This window comes from Cupressus sempervirens, chromosome 11 (genome assembly GCF_028749045.1).
Source record: "Cupressus sempervirens isolate cs-2001-9-10 chromosome 11, ASM2874904v1, whole genome shotgun sequence".
NCBI lineage: Eukaryota > Viridiplantae > Streptophyta > Pinopsida > Cupressales > Cupressaceae > Cupressus > Cupressus sempervirens.
In genome coordinates, this window is record NC_143128.1 from 26,252,576 (window position 1) to 26,277,750 (window position 25,175).

The 25,175-nt window shown below is 33.0% G+C and overlaps 2 protein-coding genes across 2 annotated transcripts; both read right to left on the bottom strand.

The window, feature by feature from the left end:
• Positions 1–13,602: 13,602 nt before the first annotated feature.
• LOC149528055 (mechanosensitive ion channel protein 10-like) lies at positions 13,603–15,189 on the bottom strand. Its single transcript, XM_089807985.1, has 5 exons — positions 15,007–15,189; positions 14,665–14,867; positions 14,136–14,379; positions 13,886–13,966; positions 13,603–13,674 (listed from the first exon to the last, which is right to left on the bottom strand). The coding sequence occupies exons 1-5, from the start codon at positions 15,187–15,189 to the stop codon at positions 13,603–13,605; spliced, it is 783 nt and encodes a 260-aa protein (XP_089664111.1).
• Positions 15,190–15,231: 42 nt separating this feature from the next.
• LOC149528056 (mechanosensitive ion channel protein 6-like) lies at positions 15,232–17,312 on the bottom strand. The gene is made up of 4 exons (XM_089807986.1): positions 16,884–17,312; positions 16,154–16,710; positions 15,533–15,653; positions 15,232–15,300 (listed from the first exon to the last, which is right to left on the bottom strand). The coding sequence occupies exons 1-4, from the start codon at positions 17,310–17,312 to the stop codon at positions 15,232–15,234; spliced, it is 1,176 nt and encodes a 391-aa protein (XP_089664112.1).
• Between the last annotated feature and the right edge of the window lie 7,863 nt (positions 17,313–25,175).

Genomic DNA, 25,175 nt, shown 5'->3' on the forward strand with positions numbered 1-25,175 from the left:
TCCAGTGATTACAACCGAATTACAATCCATAATCCCTTACAGCTTAATACCACCACAAGCCAATTTTTGCATCACCTTATGAAATAATCCCTAACTCTAAGCCCCTTTTATACAAGTACTTTTACCACTTTAGGGGTTACAATTGATAATTACATGTCAACCCAAAATCTCGATAAAATAGGGCCCAAAAAAATTTCCTAGCTGTATTGGGGGCTACCACCCGCAAACCCTTTCTCGAGGCATGGCCTAACCCCAAACCTTACCAAGGAATTATGGAATATGTACAGTACTTCCCTAATTAGTCACCACAATCTAACATGGTCAACATGCCTCTCAATCTCATGTGTGAAAAGATTCACATCACATAACTTGGTGTAAAGAGAGAAAATGTTCTCCAACACCTTCTTCACACTCTCCATCTTGGTTGCTAAATCAACCTATCATAGTACAAGGGCACTAGATATCTTTTCAAGTACCTTAGTGTGAAATTTTCTTTCAAGCCATTCTAATAGTTTAGTATTTGCATCTAGGTCTTCATCACTAATCTTATCAACAATGTATGCTAGTTGCTCAATATTTGGTTTGTCTTCATTTGTAGCCATAAAACTGAAAGCATCAAGAAATATGATCCCTTCTTAGTAACTCTTGTTGTTTCTTCCTCTATAGAGCTTCCTGTATAATTCTCATATGCTCAATGGTGATTGTGTTAAGATCAAACTTGGGTAGTTCAATCACCTCATCTAGGCTTACATCTCCATAAGATATTTCTTTTGAGCTCCTTGATGTTTCTGCACTAGGCCTTGATATTTGCAATAGTGTGGCATGAGTGCTTAGCCTTTGAAGAATTTGACTACTAGTAGGAGTCACATAAAATGGTAAGGTAACTAGAGTTTGGAAAAAAATTTGTTCCTTTGGAGCAGTAGTCACCTTGAATTCTTTAGACTTGTCAACTTGTCTCACTTCCTATTGAGCTTCACCTTGAATTTGTGGAGTAGGTACATGACTAGATTCTTGACATAATTTGACTTATGATCCATCTTTCTCAACTTTAACTAAGGCTTTCTTAGTTGAAATGAGTGGCACTAGAGATAATGATACACTAGTGTTTTAATAATAACACTTACTTATTTAGTGCTTGCACTTTGATCTTTTGTCTCTATAGTTGTAGGGGGCACATTGGATGTGTCAATTTATTTCTCCCCTACTACTACCACTTCTACCTTTTCGATTTCATCAGTTCTCACCAATACAAGATTGAAGCATAATTTTTCTTCCATGGTGGAATCCTACAATATCTTCTTCAAGTCATCATCAATCAAAGGATTGATGTTCTGAGTAGAATTATTAGATACATCCTTGATTTGTATTGAGTCATGTTGACTTACTTTCTCTACATGTGGAGGATTGTCATTCAACAGTTGTACATCTTGTATATTTTTTTCCTCTTGTTGCTCTTCTTTAGTTGTGGCTTCTTCAATTTTTTTTTCTTCCTCGGTGCCTCCTACACTACCATCCTTTATTGATTCCTCTTGTCTTTATGTTGTCACTTTTTCATCTTTCTTAGGATCTTTCATTTCATTCTCACCATTTTCTTTTATTGTAGGAGTGGATGACCCATAGATCATTTTCTAGATTTTTTTACTCTTGGTCACCACATCCTCAATATTCTTGTTCAATATATGGAAAGATCTATATTTTGGGGAAATTTTGACTTGTGGTTTTCCATAGCCTTGGTAATCTTCCTCTAATCCAATTCTAGCATTACTTGGGCTAGAGTGGATTCCCTAATCTGTCTCTCTATTTGTAAACTATATTGTCATTTCTTCTCAACTTGATCATATAGACTCTTAGGTAGGGAGTTGGAAATCTCAATGGGAGTTGATTTGAATGTAGCCATCATCACATATATGGATTTTTCATAGTATTTTGTTCAACCTTTCCTAACTTATCAAAATCTATGTGTGCAAAACTAGATTAATATTGTCACACAAATTATCTAAGTCAGAGGAGGGACTGTGGCTTACCACCTTGAATTGACTCATGTCATCAGATTTTGTCTTCTCCTCACCTAACATAGCCACTAAAGTGTATTTTCTCCTTGCATATGTCTTCTTGGATAGCTAGCTTGGCTCTGCTAAGGTAATAGTACTCTTTCCTTTAGGTTTCTCAACAACCTTAACTTGCTTGGTAGTTTCCCTTGTGCTAGACCTGGTAGCAGGTACTACTAGCTTCTATTGTGTAATTTTCACAAACTTCTTCTTGGGTTTCTCCACTTTAGGCTCCTTATCCTTTCTGTTCTTCTTCTTAGTAGGCTTGGGTGCTTCATCAACTTCTTCTCCCTCGACAACTTCTTCATTTACTTCATCATCTTCTCCTTGTCCTTGAGTGAGTCCCAAAGGGGCTTGGACTTGTTCATCCTCTTCTTCATCTTCATCTTCTTCTCCCCCTTCACCAAATCTCTCTTTTAGCTTCTTAACAAATTTATTCTTCTTCCTTACCATAGAAGTTGTCTTCAAGTCAATTGTAATTCTGGACTTTTCTTCCCCATAGTTTCCAAATGTGGTGGCACTTTTATCTATTTCTTTTGCCAGTAGAGTTGTGATAGTTGCATATGCCTCATCAACATTGATCTCATATGGAAAGGGATTAAGCCATCTGACCCTAGGAATAGTTGCATGCACATATGTATAATCTACATCCACTAAGAAGCAAACATTATTATAATGTTTCTTCACTAATGACACAAGAATCCTTAGTCTCTATTTTATGGATCTCTTAAAATCCTCAAAATAACTAGTCATTACTAACTCAAATTTATCTCCAAGTTTCTCTATGAATTCTACAATCTGAATTGCAATAGACCTATTCTTCTTCCAAGAAACTTTTCCAAATGTAGGAAATGTGTTCTGTACATAAAAGAATATACAAACCATTAAAGAACCAAATTTGCAAGATGCACTCTTTGTTTTCCTTATCATCTCCATGTTTTCAAATAGTTGTTGAAGTTGCAAATTGGCAAGGTCATAGATGTGGTTTCTCTTCACTATTTTGTATCCCAAATCTATAGCCATGCAAGATACACTATTTGGTCTACTAGATTGAAATAACTTGTGAGCTATCACTCTCACAACAAAGTCAATTAGGGGGTTTGAGATAGAACCTATAGACATTCTTCTCTTGTTCCACTCTGCACCTATTTTCTTGTCAATTATCTCCTTTGAATCACTTCACATGCTCTTGGGTCTATCTAGGCTAGGATACCATGTCACTCGGTTCATGATCCTTTTAGTAATCTTAATTGGTTCATTTTCCAACCATATGAAGTCATCATGTATTCTATCAAGCATAATCTTTATCCATTCAATTTTGAATACATTAGGAAACTCTAGGGCATAGGTCAACCCTATCTTTTCTACAATTTTATTCTCTTCCCTTAAGACTCCATCTACACAAAGTTTACTATACAAATCCCTTATCTCCATGTCTCCCATACTTCCAACTTTGCATGTATAACAACACCTGACATCCTAAATTATAAGAACCTTTCGTGGTATCATCGATAGCGCACCAAACAAGTCTCCTTTATAAGAAATTTCAAGTATTGCTCAGAAAAGTGGTTGTCTTACATCATTACTAATTAATTTCAAATTAAAAAATTCCTTTGCTTCCTTCCTAACACTTGTAGTAGTGCTAGCTACCATATTTGAGACTTAGGGTTCACAAAAATTCAAACAACAAAACTCGGCACCAGTAAAATACCTTTCCAATCTTATGAATATATTGAGTTGCAGTTGAATTCAGTTCAGAAATACAAGAATCTCGTATTGCAATTTTCCTTCGTTCTCTCTTCAAACATTGGTGAATTCAAATGAGTCAAGAAATAATTATATAACTCTTAAAATTCTGCAATAAATTCTTAACACTTACATAGTTGTAAGCTTGCTCAACATAGGGTTTCCAACTCACTCAGCATACACATGATTTTCACTTTACTCAATCTACATAGAAATCTCAAGCAATACTACCATACCTTCATTACTGGCAACAACTGAAATTACATTCATGCTTAGTAGTAATTGTGAAAGCTTTTGTGCTCGACAACAACATGAGAACTAACAAAACTATAAATTTCTTCCAGGTTCTAACCAATACATTGCATCTTAATTCATGCATATATAATTTTTTCAAAACTTAGATTCTCAAAACTAATGTAAAATATATTATTGAAATATCAGTCCCACACATACCTTTTGATTGCCTAGTTGGAGGTGACGTGATCACCTAACCCATTGGATGAAGTGACCTCATATGAACTTGATGTGCTGAAATCTTCCTTCTTCCATGTCTTATTCATCTACACCTTGACCTTCTCAACATTGACCTTTTCCTTGCCTATATTGTTTCCATTACTTGGTGTTGGTGATCTAGTTGGACAATTTCTATTGATATGACCAATCTTCAAACAGCTAAAACATGTAGTCTCACTCAACCATATGTTGCAGTTGCCTTTGAAATGTGTTCTAATGCAATTCTCAATAATGTGTCCATATTCTTGACAATAGTGACAAGTGTACTTTGTATTGTAATTCCAATTGTAGGATTTTCCACTTTTTTTGTACCTTTGTCTGCTTGTTAGATGTCCCCTTGGCATTAGATCTGCATTCATATGCTTTATGTCCATACTTCTGGCAATTCTGACAATTTCCTTCAAATATTTGCATGCTTAAGGTCTTGGTTCTTCATTCATGTTTTTGATGTCCTTTGTTGTTATTCTTATGACAATAACCCTTGAATTTCTACTTAGGGTTCTGATTTGCATTATTGCTCCTACAAACATTTTTTGTATGACCTAACTTTCCATAATTATGACAAGTGGGTTTGTAGTTCTTACATTTTTTGTTTCATTGTTCACCACTTTGAGATGATTCTCCTTCCTCATTTTTGGTATATCATTGTTAGATCTAGGAGATCTCATCAGTTTCTCAAAGTATTTGAAGGCTTCACTAGGTTTGTTGAAACTTTTAGCAAATTCCTTTCTTTTCTCAGTTCATTCCTTAGTTTTTTATTTTGTAACTTTAGGGTTGTGATCTCAATATATTTTCCATCCAATTCATAATTGGCAATCATCAATTGATTCATTATATCCATTTTCATGTTAGGAATCTTTTGCACATTTGATGTCTTCTCTTACAATCTATTGGTCAATGTTCTTTTGTAATATTCAATAATGACTTTTTGCTCCTCAGATTTATTCTTTTGCTCATTCACCTCACATTGCAATACTGATTGGACTTCTTGTTCTATCTTAAGATTTCTGACCTCTTCAATTAGAGCACCATTCTTTTCCATGAAATCTGAAACAACTACATCATACTCACTTGAGTTTCCATTTGCAAATAATTCAATAGTGTCTTTTTCTTGATAAAGAGTGTTATTTTGCTCAATGGATATCTATTTCCTTCTCCTCAAAAAACTTTGCAGTTCATCTCTTTCTTCCATGAGTTGGTGAAGGGCAAGCTAGTTTTCAATCTTCTAGTTCTCAATAGTCTTTCCCAACTTGTAGACTTCCATCTTCAAGATCTTTCCTCAAAGTTGTAAAGCTTTCCTTTCCAAAGAACAAGGCTCTAATACCAATTGTTGGAAGTAACAATGGGAAAGTAAAATCTTAGTGGGGGGGGAGACTTCAAAACTTTAACCAGAAAACATTCACCATACATACATCTCATAATTTAACATGTAAACTGAAATAACTAACTACACATGTTCATCCATAGCATGAAACATATAACACATAACACAATAAGTTTGTTACCCAAAAAACCTCTAATAAGAATGTAAAACTGGGGTGGGGATGACACCCACAAATCTTCACGATTGCAACTATAAAGTGTAGCCAATTAAGGTGACAAGAAGTTTGACCATAAACTATGATCTACCCTATGAAAGGTCTGCCATTATTAAAGGCTTACAAAGACTATTAGGTCTCACCCTGTTAAAGGATTTAAACACCCTGCTAAAGTGTGCCTTATTAAAGGACTTAAACTTGAAATAAAACAACTACTCGGTTAAGAGTTTTACACAAGTTTCTTAAGACTACTTTGTTAGGAGATTTGCTCTGCATCACTTGTTAGAATGATTTAGCACAACGATCCTTCGATTAACACTCTATTGCTAGATGTTAGAATTTCTCTTTCCTAGTGTGTATCCAATCCTTCTAATCAGATATGTCTCCTCTATCCTCTCTTTACTTTTCTTTTTTCTCTCTAACTGATTCTGCAATTCATAACATTTTCACAACCACCATAGCCATCATGAATGCTCTCTATTTTTAGCATTCATCTCTCTTGCATTTCCTTCTCTTCCTTCATGCAATACAAACTATGTAGGGTTTGTCTCCTTAAGTAAACACAAACTTTGGCTAGGGTTAGGTTAGAATCAATGGCTTAGGTTGATCCACTTTTCTGCTTAGAACATCCCTCAATTTGATTCATTGTATGCACTACATAGAGATTCATAATATACATCTATATACATCTTCTAGAATTGTAAAACAATCGTTAAGTTGGCCCAAAAATGGTTTACATAAAAGTTTGTGCCATTACAAACAATTATGTCCAAAATTGTTCACTCAACAATTGAAGTCTTTGATGTTCGACATTCACTGTATATTCAATGTTGTAACTTATCTTCTGAATGACTTAGCATACTCTGTTTACTTGTCTTGTGAGTGACTTGGCACTAACTATTTGCTCAGCACTAACTATGTATATTACTCGGCATGTATTGTCTAGCAACTAATGCTTAGGATGTCGTGATCACTCAGTTCACATTGATTTCTTAGCTTGTTCTTATCACTTGGCTTGGAGTGTAATTCTATTGAATAATGACTAAGTGTTTTGTTACTGCCTTGTCAAAACCAATATGAGATTAACAAACTTATTCAAAAATTATCTTAAACTTTAGCAGCCTTACACACATCATCTATGATGTCCATATTACCTTCCTCTAAGATCAACTAATTGCATATGCCTTATGTGAAGCTCACTAAACAAAACTGCATGATTGTTTTTTTTTACCACTATTATACTTAGACAACTTTCTAAGTATCCTATAGCTAAACTTGTCTTCTTACTTAGTTACCTGTAAATTCGTGTTATGTTTCCATTAATGACAACCCTATCAACTATCCTTAGCCAAATTGCCAACATAGCCTTAGGTTTAGGTGTTCTTGTAGGCCTCATAGTTCTTTCAGCAATTAAATCTACCTTAGAAACCTCACCCTTCACAACCTTTGTATGTGGTGTTCTCTTTGATAAACTTCTTGTTACTCTCTACAATGAAGGAGAAATATTTGTTGATGAGACCACTAGAGTAAGTGAGTCTGGTTTGTGTAAAGTTTCAAACTCAACAATAGCTTCACCTTGTACCATCATACGAGTAAAAACCTTTTCTTTAGAATACATAGATTCACTTTTCTTTCTATGTTCTTCCATCTACTCTTTAGAAATTCCTTATTTCTCTACAATGTTATCAACTATTTTCTACACCTTCCTCTTCCTTGAACTTCTTATCAGCTCCTCCCATACCTTTTAAGATTTCTCTTGATAAGTTCCCCATCTTTCAGCACTGAGATCCTTCTCAAAAGCGAGTATTGCATCCACATGTTATGTTACAAAAAATGGATCTACTTCATAACCCATAAGAGTTATCCATTGAACTCTAGGTTCAACTGCCTCCATACATGTATAATGTGTCTCTACCATAAACAAGTTGTATCTACTTTTCTCTTTGGCCATTAAAAGAGGAACTTCACACAATCCAACAAGTGAGCATTAATAATATTATTTTCTCTTTGTTTCATTATTTTGTATCTCCCTTAAAAAGACTCTAGGGTTGTGATTTTGAAACTTATTAATCTTTTCCTTTTAAAATCACATATCTTAGTTTTAAAATTTTCATCAACCATTCATGTTTCCTCCTCCTTCTTCTTTTCTTATATTCTTTGAAATTTCTTTAATAAACCTTGCGTTCTTCATCTTCATTGGTGTGTTTTAAGTGTTGTACCTAGTACTTCTTCTAGGCCCTAAATACACATGTTACTTAAGCATACTTAGGTCTACATAGGAATATTCCCCTTTCAGTGGTATTATTACATTTTCACTTTTCCACCTTAAATGTCACTTTCACCTTTGGTGGACTTATCATATTGGCACTTTTCTACATTACGTGGGTAATAAGTTATCACTTTATGTATAAAGGCATAATACTAAGATGTTTACATAATCTTATACTTTCCTATATCTCACCTTGGCCTATTTAACCAAGGGGTCTCATGTGAACTTAATTCTATTGGTTCCATCCAGTTGCATTCTTGAGGAGAATACAATTTTTCTTCTAATATTGGTTCTCTCTTGTTATAACGCTTTTGATCGTGCCTCTATATCTTGGGTTGCTACCTCCATAGCCAAATTGTACATGGTATGAAAGATTGATAAGTGTCTTTAGATAATGTTTTGAGAGATTTTGAATTTATTTTTGGTAGAATATGTTTGGTTCCTCTATGTGGATTTATATTTCATGTCAGAATTAGTCCACAATGATGCATTTATGAGGTCACTATCATGATCAAGGGGTTTGAATTAATCAAGATAGTCTTTGGTTTTTATCCAAATAAAAAAATGAAGGAAAAATATATAAAAGCATTTGAAGTTTGCACATGGTTACCAATTTTAGGAGCTATCTAGGATTTTACCAAATGGATTTAAACAACTCAATTCAACTCATAAAAATAGAATTGTTAATGAACATTAGCATACATACTACAAAAATGATGCAAACCTCCAGGACACTTACAAATGTCCAACATAACATCACCTAACATTGACAAAGCGATAAGAAGAGTCATATCACCAAATTCACTAAATGTAGGAATGCAAAACATTTATATAAATTGATACACTATCTTTGTATATAAGTTGATACTCAAAACAACACAAATTTTGTTGCAAAGCAAATGGGAACACAAAACCTAAGATCTAAAATACTTTTACATTCCTTAACATCATACTACAGCCACAAGATGATATGAATCACATTCTTTTACATCTACCAACATTGCATCACAAGTAGGAATTATAGAGGCTACCTATAAAGGCAAAAACTAAGGTCAATGCCCTTCACAAAGAGAAAACACATTATTTTTCCTATGAAAGAACATGAAAATAATATATTTAATGTTCTGAATTTTGAAGGATACAATAAAGTATCAATGAGGAATGAATGTATTGAAACAAAAAGGGGAATAGAGGGATCACAATCCCAATGAAAGAATCATGGGTTTGAATAATAAAAGTAGATAAAGAAGACCTACATAAGTATTGGCTCAAAATAATTTAAAGGGGGCAACAATTAGGATGGATTCTTATTACTTTTCTATTAAAAGCTTGAAGATTTGCAAGAAAAGAAATCTAGATAGAAAAGCTTCGTATGCTACTTTAGAGAAAGTCATTTATTTTTAGCCAAATAAGCTATAAGCCTAGTAATATATTAATTATAAATAGGAAATAACAAAATAGGGAAAAAAAGGCTCTTAAAATCCACATATTTATTTTTCAAGGAACATACATACTAAACCTAGAAGCCTACTCTAATTCTATGCTATCACAAAATTGGCATATTATCACATTTAAACCCACATATGAAGCATATAACTCCATTGTCACTGCAAAACTATAACGGGGGAAAGTATGGTTTACTATGTGATTTACTCTTGAAGTTATATTTCCAAGTTGTTGGAGTTCAATATTGGAGTCTGGCTTACCAAAAATGAAACCTGAACATTACATCTCTTTGTTAAGTTTGGAATCCAGGAAAATGAACTTTAATGAGGGGAAACCAAACACATTAATAGAAAAAAATTAGACAAAAGTTATGTTCCTTGTGAAGCAAGAAAACTGAAAGCTTTTTGTGGCTGCACTTGAGCAACACCCTCAAGGAAACTGATTATGGAATTGAGTATATTGCAGCAATATACTGATCACTTTAATGCACAAGACTTTGACAACATGTAGGAGATCTCATCCTATGAAGACAAGTTCAAATACTTTCCTAACCTACCCTTGGTCTGATGAGGGATGCAAAGCTGCTAAAGAAAATTTACTCAAGACATTGAAGGACCACTTGCTAAATTCTTGCTCCAAACATCAAGAGAATTTTTAATGGTGCCACATAAAGCAATAACCCAAATGAGTGGACTACTAGTGTTGCTATCCTACTTTTATAAAGAGGTGATATCAAAGAATCACAATAGAAAACTTGCATCAGGAAAAGAACTTGAAAATGTGTTAAATGTTATGTTCTGTAGCCCCTTAGGCCGTAGTCTCATCAAGTTTATTGAGACTCTTTCATTTGCTCTTCAATAAAATTTTAGTTATTTCAATGCATATGACAATTGTACTGGATATTTGTGCAAATATTCTTACTCTTCTCTTTTGTTGAAATATTTTATACTAACAAAGCTGCCCTAAATGCATTGGCAAATAAAAATAAATAAGCCATACAAATAAGGAGAAAATGTTTTTGAAATCCATTACCAAAGCAAGGAAAAAACTATATTCACCATGGATGTGAAGTAATCAGATTTGCGTTGTTCTAGTGGAGTCTAAGTGTGGAACCCCTTCTAGAACTTACAGAGATTGTTATGGCAAGTTCATTCATTTAATTTTTTTTTATCAAAAATGAAATTAAAAGCATAACATACCGAGAGTGCAAACATGCCAGATGAATTTTTTTTAAACACTAGCTCATTGTCGTCGAATAACTGTAGTGTTGAAAGAAGCTCTAAAAACATATTTAAATTTGACTTTCATATTAAATTGTAGTTCTTGAAATATTGGAACTTTAAAAGTTTGAAAATTTAATTAGACACGCTCTTCAGAATTTTGATTACGTAAGTTTTTGTGTCCAAAAATCGAATGCATGGATTTCTATGTTCTTCTTTGGATTCACTTACAAATGAAATGATTTCTTTGATTTCTTCTCAAACACTAGAAACTAATCTTGTTGGGTTTCAGTTCCACCATAACTCTTCAAAGCGAGTCAATTTTTCTTCAAAAAGTTGTCAGTACCTATCCTACATTAATTATAGTTCTTAAAAAGAGAGGTTCTTTCAGCTTGAGATCATAAATGGAAGGACATTGAAGTTGTATACTGATTCTATCGGGTGGATAAAAGAATGCTCTTCCTTTTAAATGTATAGATGGGTAGGTTGTAGCCCAAACTACAAAGGAATGAGTTATAGGTCTATTTTGATGTATCAAAAATTGGTTCAATACTTGATCCATATTTGGATCAATATGACCTGCAATAATGTCAAATGGACCTCCTATTTTTTTCAAGTACTTAATTATCTCCCTACTGTAGTCAAATCTGAAAATTAGATGCAAAGTGGTAATAACATGTTGACAAGAAAACTAATGCACTTGCATGACTTTCATGAACTTCTCCATGCCTTTTCTGTTGGCATTATATTTATTAAAGGATGAACATGATTTCTTTGTTTTGTACAAGATTGTATGTGTATGCAGTCATTACTACTGACTTATGGCTCGAGGACTTCAATGAGGATATATTGCTGCCTTCAGTAAAGCTGCAACACAAAAACACAAGACATAGATGTCTCTGAAATTATGTTGAAGGGAACATGTCTTCTATCAAAATAATCTCCCTCACTTGAGGAGCTACTGCTTCTTAATAGTTCCGACCATGCTGCAAGGATGCTCAATCCTATAGCTGTAATATTAGAGGCTAGAGAAACAGAGAACACATCCACTCCTTAAAAATGTAATATATGATGCTATAATATCTGCATCATACCATGCCTCTATGCAATTCCTTCTACATATCCGCAAAAATTGGACCTTTTCAGAAAGTTCCCACCTTCTGTGGAGAGAGTATTAGATCCACTCCCATTCCTGTTGCATGGAAATGTGGCATACAGAGAGCTCAACTTGTTTTCAAAGATAAAAATGCTGAAGATTGAGTGACAATTTATACAAATTTCATTCTCATTAGCTTAGTTTTATAGCATACAACTCAAAAACTCACTTATATTTGTCAAATGCTTATAAATATGCAAAATTAAAAGAGACCATAATTTGATTGGATAATTAAGGTGTTAAGGAAACTACAAGACAACTACAATTCATCAAGTCCTGTTTTCCTTACTGACAATTTATGTTATTTCTACACTGGCAAGTTGCAAGCCTTGCTCACTGCTGTACAGATGATGGAAACATTTTTCTTTAATGCATTGTAAAAAAATCATGCATAGATTTAAAAAACAACACTATTGCTCAAAGGTTTCTGAAAAACCAATTCAAACGTAGCAGTCTGAGGCCAAGCTATAGTAACTAGTAGACACAAAAGTCACAGATGCTAATGTTCACCGAAATAAATGTGAAAATGTGGGTATGATCACAAGTCATAGAGGTGAAAAAGGAGGAGGATATTGCTGTGCTCTTTCTAAGGAGTCATATTTCCCAGTATTCTAATGATGTGAATAATTACCTAATTTAGTTTTGAATATGAAACTCTACCACAAACAATATTGAAAATCCTACTGCAAGATTATATTATGTAAGAACATAGGAAGAATACTTGATACAGATGTGCAATAAAAATTAGATTTAAAAATACTCATGCAATCTTGCTAAAACAGATGTCAACATCCCACAATGAGTATGTTTCTGTCTGCACTTCATATATTAGATATTATATGTTCTGGCAAGAGAAGGAAATTCCACAAAACACATACTTCGTGTAAAAAGCAATATAACTTTGTTGCCTGCAAACCAAAAAATCATCATTGTAAATTTCAGTGCAGATTCCACAATAGTCATAGAAACAGTATGCAAATCGACAATGGAAAAATTCCCCCCAAAAAAAATATTCACCTCTGCTAAAGTGTGGAGAGTACCAAAGAAAGATGAAAATATACGGAACCTAGAAAACCAATGTCTTTTGCTAATCACCTCTACTCAATGATATTGCATACCTATCTGTAGAAGGCTCAACAAACTTAAACATGCACTTCTTAACGCAAAAGCTAAAATTTGATTTTAAGTTCCTCAAATATTTCCTTCATTTTCAGTTGCACAACAGTTTTTCAATTTGACTCTTACCTATGTTCTGACAATTTCTTGTCTATCTGAGGTGAAGGCCTTTTCTCACACTATTAATGCTCTTAGTCTTCCTAATAAACACATTATATTTTGGGTGTAAATGATGAGACCTACTTTTAATATGGCTACATGAACAAACAAAACATCTAAATATTAAAACAATCTATGGAAATGTTTATCTCATAAATAAGATAAGCTGAGGTAAATTTAATGGCCTTAAAAGGATATAGTTGGCCAAAATTGATAGAACAAATTCATCAAAATATTATAATGAAAAGGTTAGGAATGTAAATGAAGACTTTGAATATGAAAAAATGAATATACTCCCTGCAACTAGAATAAAAATCGTAGAATCCTCTGATAGCAACAGCATCTTCAAAATAATCTGCAAGAGGGAAACTACAGGAGAGAAAAAGATAGATCATATCAACTCCCTTAAAGGCTGCAGGAATATCTGAATGATAGCACCCCTTGTCCTAGCAAACTTTGTAAGCTATCATGACAATCCATGCCCATTCAAGAATCATAACATACAGAGGCCTCACCTTGTTTTTTAAGCCAAAAATGCTGAATATTTGAGTGATAATTCTTGCAAAGTTTACTCTCACTAGCTCACTACAATACCATACAAATTTTGAAAAATATTATATTCAAAGAAACCATAATACTAGTAAATAAAATGTATTTCTACCTGTACTTCATACCTCAGAAATTCTATTTTTTGGCAAAGAACATGCAAAACCAGAAACATGTACCTTGTGCACAAAGCAATGGAGCTTTGTTCCCTGCAAAACACAATCCAAAAGAATTTTTCATTATAATTACCAATGCAGATTCCAAGATAAGTATTGAAATAGTCATTAAACAAAACAAAGAAAAATAAACACTTCCAATAACAATTGTTATTCTTTATTTACCTCAACTCATTAGAGATGAATGAGGATCTCATCTTACAGTAGACCCAACAAACTTAATGGGCATTTCTTCAGGAAAAATTTGATATTCAATTTGAAGTTCCTCAAGCATATCCTTCATTTTCAGTAGCAATGCAGATCTTCTATTTGATCTCTCACTTATGTTTTGATAATTCATTGTATGTCTGAGGCAAAGGCCTATTCTCATCCTATTAGTGTTCTCAATCTCCCTAGTAAACAAATTATAGTCTGGGTGCCAATGATGATGCCTGCTTTCAATATAGCTGCATAAACAAACACAGTGCCTAAATATTCATACAAATCAAGGAAATGCCTATTTCATAAATAAAATGAGCTAACCTAACCTTACTGGCCTTTAGGCCAAAGTGGATCAATGGACCTAGAAGAGTTTGTTTATGATTCTCTTGTTGCTGAGATTTAAGAATAAATTTCTAGAAACTTTATGTGATTAACCCAATCAAGTATTTCATATGTAAGGGTGTTTGCAGATTTATGTGCAACTATGCCTCGTATTATACCATTGCTAAAAAAATCACAAATAAAAGGACCTGCTTATTCTCTCCTTAAGTGCAGCAATTTTTTCCACATTAATAGTAGCATCCACAAAGAAGTCAACACTCTCTCCCATATCTGGACTCCTATGATAGTTAATGATTGGTTTCGTAGATAATATTGAGTTGGGGTAGTATACTTTCTCGTTATCACTCAACAGAAACATTGTTGTCAGGATGTTCATTTCTTCCACAACTATCTGTACTATTCAAATATCAATTCATTGTACAGTTGTATTAAAAAACCAATCTGTTACATTTTCTACTTTTTCTTTTTTTGTTCATAGGTGAATCTTCACTCATTTCAGTCATTTGTGAAAGGTGAGGAGCGACTTTTACCTGAACTCCATCAACAATACACCGATCACCCACGTCAAATGGATGTGTGATAAATACAAACACAATGGCTTCAAAGATTGTTTTGCAAGTATTTCCGAACATGAAAGACACAAGAAGAAGGGAAGTTAACATTAGAACAATAGCATGGGTGCTGGCAATGCCCAAAAGTACCAAAGAGAACATTACTATGATTATAACCACAACTGCATTGATGAGCATGTGTAGCTATTTAATTGCAGTTTTGGAGTCATTAAGAGATCGGGAAAGTAATTTCCTTTCTTCAAAAACATTCATCTGCCACAAAAAAAGATACATTAGTCAGTATGTCCCAAGAAAGAGCTAATAGAACTAGATAATCAGTATTGCCTAGTAAAACTTATTTTGTGCTACTTTCGTTGGAATAAAAAAACAAAATTAGGTCAAAAGAACATGAAATAAGCATAACGTTTCGAGCAAACTACATCTAGCTATATGTTGGGAGTGATATTTAAAAGCAATATGGAACTGATTTGAAATAGCATAGCACCAAGTTTGCAAGAGACGATTCAGTGATCCTTCCTGTATCTGAGGCTCCTGTAAATTGGAGAAAGACTTTGCTCACTTCTGTTTTCCTCATTAACTTCAGCAGGTCATCTTCCTCAATATAACTGAAAAAGATGGGACTTCAATTTAACTAAGAAAAAAAAAAATCTGAAACATATTCGTTTTCCCAGAAGTAAATGAACCATGAGCTGTGGATTTTCCTGATATTCTCTGGTCCTATTTATGCTAGTAGGTTCATGCTTTTTCCTTGGTGCTTTTGTAAAAGTTAGGTGTTTGAGAACAATGACATTAGCACCAAAGTGATCATACAATACAAACTGCTGCACATGATGCTTAGCAAAGCCGTTTTGGTATTAGTTCATGGTTTAGTTACCAAACACATGAATGGGTACATGGTCAGACTACAGTATGGTTAGGAACTGGGATACCAATTTCCAGTCCATGATCCACCAAAAACTAGAATTGGCATTATCTATGGACTATTAAATGTTAGCTTTCTTATTCTTGGACAACAAAAACAAAGCTTAGTACGGCACCTCATTGTATGACAAAGCTTATGTGAGGTAAAGGTATTACTTCAAAGAACAAGTCAGTGGATGCATACTCTTTTCCACGCTTAGCAACATTTTCAAATATCCTCTTTGCCTTAATTGTTGCTTGACGTTCACTATCAATCTTCGGATCATGTTTATGGTAATTCAAAGACCTGCCAATTGTGTTAGCGATTCCCGAATGCCTGATATTTCGGATCCATCTCTTCATTTTCCAAGCAGAGACATTCCTCTGATTCAGCTTCTGCAATTGTTTAATGGTTATCCCATTGGTGCCCCCTTCCTCTTTGTGCCCTTCCCTATCATTATTCCTATTATCAGGAGGATCTATTTGAATTTCTACGTGTCCTACATTGTTCGTATTATTTTTATCTGCTAGAGCAGAGGATTGATGGATTTCCATCATTGGGGACGGAGATATAGTTTCAAGCACATACTGATGGAATATGGACTCCTGAATTCTGTCAAAATATGTTTTCACATGAAAATTCAAAGCCAAAATCTTCACCAATAGTGTCTTGAATAGCCATAGAAATGAGGCACACAGAAGACAAAGTAGAAATGTCCTTATGTAATCCAACAGGTTTTTGTTCTCGGTAGCTCGCTCCAACTGATAGCAAAAATTTACCAAATATTAGAATGTAAAAGAGATCACAAATATAAAGAGGAATTTGCAGATGAATAAGAAGAAAAACCCTATCCCCAACAACAATAACAATTATGAAAATGTGTCTCCATTGAGAAGAACAATTATGAAAAATGAGAGTGTGGAACGGCTACTACCTTTTGATCAAATATGAGATACCAAGCGAGAAAAACTAAGTCGAACCAGTGGCAATTCTTCGCACTACTCCTCACTCCATAGACAAAGTAGAGGACCCTCTTTCTCAAAATGAAATTTCTCTCGATTACGAAAACCCCCACACAAATTATCCAGCCAGAAACGAGTCTTCCGGAGAAAACAAGCAGAGCCATCAAAAACCATTTCCATGACTCTAACCCCCAAATGTAATGTTTCTTCAGAGGCCCAACTATGAGGCTTGAAAGCAATCCTGCTATAAAAGCCAATAAAGCTGCACATTCCAAAAAAAGCAATTTGTCAAATTCGGAGTGCTTGTGATTTGGAGGAACCTCCTCTTCTTTGATGGGGCCATATTTTTCTTCGACATTAGCTGCAGTTGAGGGAGATTTGTTCAGATTCCTTTCAGCCATTCTCGTAGATTTTTCCATTGCATGAAATAAAGAAATCGTATCCATGACACAGTGAATAAACTACGAAACGTTGTATCCATGACACGCCATATAGGGGATAGGACGCAATAGTTGAGCGGGGTTCAATAGTCAATCGTCCTATCGTGAACATAGAGTCCAATCTTCCAACACATTTTCACTATATATTGTAGTTAGTTGATCTATTTGTAAATACAAAAAAATCCAAATGTTGATAAAAAATATGCCAATACTTGAACACATGAAAACTTATAAATGTTATAGAAAAAATAAATAAATAAATTCATTAATGAGTGAAATAAATAACTTTTTGTCTCAAACAAAATATCATAGCTATCTAATATGTGTGTGTCACTCAAAACATAATATGCTTGCTTAAATAAACATTAATATCTTAGTGTACACATACTATTCTTATGTGTACAACTATTGGGGTAGCAATGTTTATGCATAAAGTAAACCATATCATCACAAATATAAAAAGGTGAATAGGGGACAGGACCCAATAGTTGAGTGGGGTCCAATAGTCGATCGCCCTATCACGAACATAGAGTCCAATCTTCCAACACATTTTCACTATATATTGTAGTTAGTTGATCTATTTGTAAATACAAAAAAATCCAAATGTTGATAAAAAATATGCCAATACTTGAACACATGAAAACTTCTAAATGTTATAGAAAAAATAAATAACTAAATTCATTAATGAGTGAAATAAATAACTTTTTGTCTCAAACAAAATATCATAGCTATCTAATATGTGTGTGTCGCTCAAAACATAATATGCTTACTTAAATAAACATTGATATCTTAGTGTACACATACTATTCATATGTGTACAACTATTGGGGTAACAATTTTTATGCATAAAGTAAACCATATCAATAATATGTATCATCACAAATATAAAAAGGTGAATACCAATAAATGCTTTGTATTTTCTTATGAAATGTGTGAGATTGTGAAAAAAAAAATAGTGTTCAACTAATGGTCCTTTTGTGTTGGATATATGTTGTATTTTATATAATAATGTGTTATTTTTGTAACAACAAATAATTTTTTTGTGTTAAAGTATTTGTCTTTTTGTGTTATTTATAAAAGTTATATATAACAAATATTTATGATTAATAATAACTATTTGGTCCATTTAAGTTACATATATGTTACATTTCATATAGCTATACAATATTCTATTAACAAAAAATGACAATTTTAAATTCCATTAGTAGAGATTTTCAGATTAAGCTTTGGTTGCATGTTCAAAAAGTCATTTTTTAGACACATTTCACTAGGTGCACTATTTTAACGAGTTGTGTGATGAGTCACACCTTAAAACCTTAGTTGTAGGTAGGTCAATGTCCATTTTACATTTTAAAAAAAAAAGAAGGTCTTATGACATCCCATGTAGCGGCTACATATTGACGAAGTTAGCCCTCACGACTACTGGTTCCTCTCCCTTACCAATAAATGCTTTGTATTTTCTTATGAAATGTGTGAGATTGTAAAAAAAAAAATAGTGTTCAACTAATGGTCCTTTTGTGTTGGATATATGTTGTATTTTATATAATAATGTGTTATTTTTGTAACAACAAATAATTTTTTTGTGTTAAAGTATTTGTCTTTTTTTGTTATTTATAAAAGTTATATATAACAAATATTTATGATTAATAATAACTATTTGGTCCATTTAAGTTGCATATATGTTACATTTCATATAGTTATACAATATTCTATTAACAACAAATGATAATTTTAAATTCAATTAGTAGAGATTTTCAAATTAAGCTTTGGTCGCATGTTCAAAAAGTCATTTTTTAGACACATTTCACTAGGTGCACTATTTTAATGAGTTGTGTGATGAGTGACACCTTCAAACCTTAGTTGTAGGTAGTTCAATATCCATTTTACATTTCAAAAAAAAAGTGAAGGTCTTATGACATCCCATGTAGCGGCTACATATTGACGAAGTTAGCCCTTACGACTACTGGTTCCTCTCCCTTAAGCTATGAAAAACCTTTTCACTTTCCATACCAGTCAGCAATCCGTTCGAATCAAAAGCCATTGGCCTTCCCTCCCTTTCCAAAACCCAAATTACAGTCCAATGCAAGCGGAATGCACTCGAAACAAATAATGAGAACAAAATGACATTTGGTCGTTAATGTGGCATGATAAGAATTTCTATTTGATATTATACTAGCTTATATATATATATATATATATTAAAGTTGAGAGTTATCCTTCTCGAGGTGTCTATTGTAGTTAGTTAGATTATGAAAATAGGCACCTCGAGAAAGATAACTCTCTACTTATATATATATAAATATATATAAACTATTAGAGACATGGTGCACAATTAATGATGTTATTTGTTTAAATATATTATATTTATTTATTTTATTATTATTATTTTTTAAAATATTATTTTCATTTATTAAGTTTATTTAATTATTAGAAGTAATAATTTTAATTATTAATAAATATTAAAATAAAATTTGACATAATGCATTTGAATAATTAATTTTGAATGACTTAGTAAATATGTTATGTTTTTAAAGGTTCAGTATCAATTTTATAATTTTATATATTTTATTATTAGTTTTGATGATTCTACATAGATAATATGGCATCTAACATATCAATGAGAGCATAAATTTTATACATAATATACATATCAATGCTAGCATCAATTTTATAATTTTATAGATTTTATTATTAGTTTTAATGATTCTACATAGATAATATGGCATCTAACATATCAATGAGAGTATAAATTTTATACATAATATACATATCAATGTCAGCATCAATTTTATAAATATTATTAATAGTGTTGATGATTATGCATAGAAAATGTAACATCAAATATCGTAAGTGTACCTTTAAACATCATTTGAAGAGTTGAATTTATTTATTTATTTTGTTGTTCATAAAACTCACATAGATGAAAAAAAGTATTTGTTCATGAGTTGAATAGTGAAAATAAATTATTCATGTTGTTGGTCATAAAACTTACATAGATGAAATAGGAAATATAAGCTGAAGTAGAAGTATTCAGATGAAATATAGGAAATATGAGAAGAAACTAAAAGAACATTTCTCCATAATGATGTAGCTGCATCACATATTCCTCAGTGATAAGGAGGCATTATTCTCAAACACTAGAAAGCTTTTACACATGAAACTGCCACAAATGTCAATCTTGCTCTTTCTCTTGGTCCTATATCAATTGTTTCTTTGGGAAGAGTCAATCCCTAAGATTTGTGAATAGTCAATGCCCGTGCCAACCTCAATGACAGTTGAAGTGTTCTACCTTTCTGTATTGGTGGTATTGGAATTATCTTTGGATTATGATCTTTGAATGGTAGTCTTATATAACCATCAAACTCAACCATCACACATGTTCGAGGCTCAGGCGGAGCACCGCCTTGCTTGTAGACAATTTTTTGAATGTATCCAAGAGCCCCATTTACAAGACCAGCCTCTATCCATAGATTTGAAGTTAGAAGGACCCTTTAATCCCTATAGATTAAAAACTCCAAATCAAGCTCATCATTTGAACAATCATCTATTCTATTAATAGTACTTGCTTTTGATGCAACACAACGTGCAACAGGATGCTTCAATGAATGTAGCATTTTTTTATTATGAGCATGAACATTTTCATTTGTTGAGAACAAATGAACATCATTATCAAATTCAAAATTTGTTGCAACATCTATGTTGATAGGGGTCCTTGACATTAGCAACCTCCAATCATCAATTTGTGGGTTTGCATCTCTTAGATTCGTCAAAAGTTGTCAAAATCTTTTTTGTTCAATATCTTCCCCATCTTGTCTAAATATCTTATCTAATGTGATAATGTTCTTGAATTCTTGCCATAGAAACTTTGAGCATTGATTACTGTCATATGTTGCTCTATCATTGACAAGAGGCAATTGGCCCAAATCTCCCACCAATATTATAGATACACCTAAAATACAATTGAGGAAAATAATTATTTTTAAAAATATGTATTAATTCATAAATTTGATTCAAATACAGTACATTTCACACATGAGTTAGCTATTGATGATGCAAAAATAGAATCTTTACCTCCAAAGCTTATATGTGCAGATTGTGGGAATGCTTGGCATAGTCATGAATCCATATTTTCCAACATGTTTTGACCAATGAAGCTCATTTCATCAATCAAAATATATTTTATATGCGACATTTCTTCTTGAAAACTTGTGAGTCTTGCTCCTTCCAGTTAAGAAAAATCTCTTATTGGTATCTTCAATTTTGAATGAATTATAGAAGCTCCTATATTGAATTTTGTAACTCCTATTGGTGCAAGTAATAGAAGTGGAGAATGGGAGGGCATTGCCGCATTTTGAAGAGATTGACTAATGGCACCAATTAGATATGATTTTCCTATTATTGTTGTTCCTTGAATTATCATAAACAATGGTTCTACATTTTGATTTATGTGGTAGTATGTCATGATTATGTTGACTACCTTTTTGGTTTCTCACCAAGGGTCATGTAGTTTATGGATTGAGGAATTTCATCATAGATAAGGCACCCATGATTCTTCATGTTACTTATGAAATTGATTGCTCTGGCAGTGTACTCTTCTCCTTGATAATCAATAGACCAATTTGTTTGTCTATCAATGTCTCTTCTAACCAACATGTCTATTTCTGAGAAATGTATATTTTGACTACGGTGCAACCTAGCTATAATCTCCCATTCATGTTTTGTATTATTTCTATGAACATCTTCATTGTCTTCAATTTCAAACTCATTTGGGTTTTCAACATTTTCTACAGACATTGCACGTTGAACATGCCAAGGGTTGTAATTGAATGTCTCCCAATTTCGTATGATAGAGGCATCATCATGACCAATATCCTATTCAATATCACAGAATGGCTTGTAGAGAAGTAACTCTGATAAAAAAAACTCAATCCATTTACCTAAATCACATGAAGGGATAGATACAAACCTAGGAAATACTCTGACAATTGCAACTTTTTCCCTAGGCTCCCATTTGTTGTCTCTTTTTCTCTTAGGATTATATATCCATGATCTAGATGCATCAATTAATGTAACACCTTCCATACATAATGGCCTTTTTTTATAACCATCAATGAAAGATTTTGTTTGTTCTTCATTGTTCTCTTCATCATTTTCATTTTCATTATTTAGAGCTACAAGCTTGAGCATCTTAAGTTAGACATTTAGATTGACAAATCTTCTACTACAATCCACCAATGGAAGCTCTAATAACATATGACAAGTTTCTTGAGCACCAATGTATCTTTCTACAATTGTCTTAGTTAGAAGCCTCCTATATGCTCGTGCTGCTAAAAATCTAGATTTTCCATATTGAATAGATGCATTAAAATTTGGTGGTACATTTCTGATCTTTTCTCTGCTTTTGTTGCATACTTGGCGATATATTTTATGGTAGCATGTTTGGAAAGAATAGGTTGCCAATCTATATTTTCTCTCCATAATTGTAGTATGTGGCAATTATGTGAATTGACTCTATCATCATTTCTCATTGGTTCAAATTTCTTTTCCCTTGTTTCCATGTCTTCATATAATTTTGATCCCCCTAGGTTTAATGGCCAGGGAGCATTATACCTACAATCCATGTAAGAAATATTATATTAAGCCATGTCATTTTGTAGTAATTATTTATATATATCTAATAAATATTCATTGGGATGAAATAATTACCTACAAACCATCTTTCCCTTTTTCTTCATAGGCATGCACCCTCCTTACATATTATGTGTCGATCCACACAGTTTAATATTTCTTCATAGTCACAGTCCAAATCCACGTCTATAAGTTGTCTTGTGTTTTTGAGACATGGATGTTGTTGAAAATTGATAAGTGCCCACAATTCAAGGTAATAAGAAATAAGTACACTAATTAATATCACTTTACATGGATATATATAAATATTTATTAACATGCTTGTATATTTCGTTGATGAGGATCATTTCTAGGGTTCCATGGATGAACAATTGAGTGAAAATATCTTTCAACACTTCTTCTTTCCTCCTCATTTGACCAATCAATTTTATCCACAATAGGTGCTCCTTTGATCCATATGAATCCATGTACATGCGGGGACCCCCTATGTTGCCATTCATATCTACACCAAAAGTCCTTGACATTCATTCCCTTTTCTAGAATCTCTTTTCTAAACATTGAGTGTCTTAAGTGCATATAGTGTGCGACTATGTGAGGATAGTCAATAATATTTTGTCTTCTCCAATTCTGAGCTTCTTGTGGATTAGTTGGCATTATTCTTGGCATAAGTGCATGCAAATTATGCCAATACATATCTACTGCACTTAATGTGAAATAGGAGTACCAATTTGATGAAGCAAATCTATCAATTCTACACAAGATTTAGTCCAATAAGACCTTGTTTCCCTTAATGATGTCCCAAACCACATCAATTTATTTTCTAGATTGGAGTGGGGTGTGTTTTCCATATGTTGTTGTAACTCATGGATGGTAATCGGCATGTCTTTAAAGCTTCTTTTCACAAACACCAACGATGAGTTTTGTGCACGATGTCTCATTATCATGTTCAACACAAAATATCTAAATCTGGGATGCTTTCCAAAAAGATGATCCCTATAATGCATCAAATGTTTCACAAATTTGTGAAGATAAACCTACCATAATTGCGGCTCTAGCCAATCACAATTTCCATCAAGAAACAGTGTTGGAAATTCCATATCAAGTAGTCCTAATGTGACATATTTATTAATTGGAGATACATCTATACTTGGCCAATCTATCAATGATGTTGGATTCACATCAGGGTTATTGAACCATGCACAAATAAGTTCCATTTCTTTTTGGGAATTAGGTGGTCTTGAAGCCATTGATGTTGTATGATCTATTATATTTCTTCCATTTGACTCCATGACTAGGCCAACAAAAATGATCTCATTTGCATATGAATCAAATTCCATATTGATTGTCTTTAATCTAGCAAAGATATTTTCATATGCATTTCTAGGTAGATCATTGAGAGAATTTTCATTAATTTGGACATTTTAATAAAATTTATCATGCTCTACTTTGTATTTGAGTGCTTTGTAGACATGATCCCTATTCACAATAAAGTTATAGTTTTTTCCACGTTGATGTCTTCGTCTAACAATAATAATTGGCAAATTGTCTATTGTGTGTGGCAATATATTGGAAACATGTTCTATATTTTATGGGAAACTTATTGTATGCCCTTTATATTTATATTGGCCACCTGTTGTATGTGTAACTTGAAGTATGGGGCTGACACATGTAATTAGCATTTCCTCAACTTGGGTCAAGTTCGCAAACTCCTTAGGTTGTGGCCCTAGATCCATATTATTTAAAGTAGAAAATCTATTGTTTCCCTTTTCTTGTTGATGTCTATTGAACACTAGACCTTCTGACGTATAGAACACTTTCATTCATAGATAAAATTCCTAACAAATATAACACATATGTGGCATTCTCAAGCTATCCATCTGTTGTCGAAACTACATTTGGAATCTATAGAAATTATCCTAAAGAAATTGAGTTGGATTTTGTATATTTTCTCTATTGCCTTGTCCACCTAAATCCATCCTATTTTGGCTTGTAGGATGAGGCATTTTAGGAACACACTCTATTGTTCTTGAATTTTCATTCTGGTGACTCATTTCCACAAATGTAGGTAATGCTTGATTGTACCTTTCACTTGATTCAAAATCAACTTCATGTCTCCCTTGTGTTTGAAAATGAGATACTTCATCAGATGTTCATTGACAAGTAATTCTATCCGTATTTTGTAATTCCAATTCTTGT

Bases quoted from the DNA above. Each gene is read 5' to 3' on its own strand.
- LOC149528056 (XM_089807986.1), bottom strand. From the start codon at position 17,312: ATGGCTGAAAGGAATCTGAACAAATCTCCCTCAACTGCAGCTAATGTC. The intron at 16,711-16,883 runs GTAGTAGCCGTT...TTTTGCTATCAG, and splicing joins ATCTCATATTTGATCAAAAG to TTGGAGCGAGCTACCGAGAA. The intron at 15,301-15,532 runs GTGCTATGCTAT...TTTTTGTGGCAG, and splicing joins AATCGTCTCTTGCAAACTTG to ATGAATGTTTTTGAAGAAAG.
- LOC149528055 (XM_089807985.1), bottom strand. From the start codon at position 15,189: ATGTTCTCTTTGGTACTTTTGGGCATTGCCAGCACCCATGCTATTGTT. The intron at 14,868-15,006 runs GTAAAAGTCGCT...TGAATAGTACAG, and splicing joins GTATTGTTGATGGAGTTCAG to ATAGTTGTGGAAGAAATGAA. The intron at 13,967-14,135 runs GTAAGATGAGAT...TGTGTTTTGCAG, and splicing joins TTAAGTTTGTTGGGTCTACT to GGAACAAAGCTCCATTGCTT.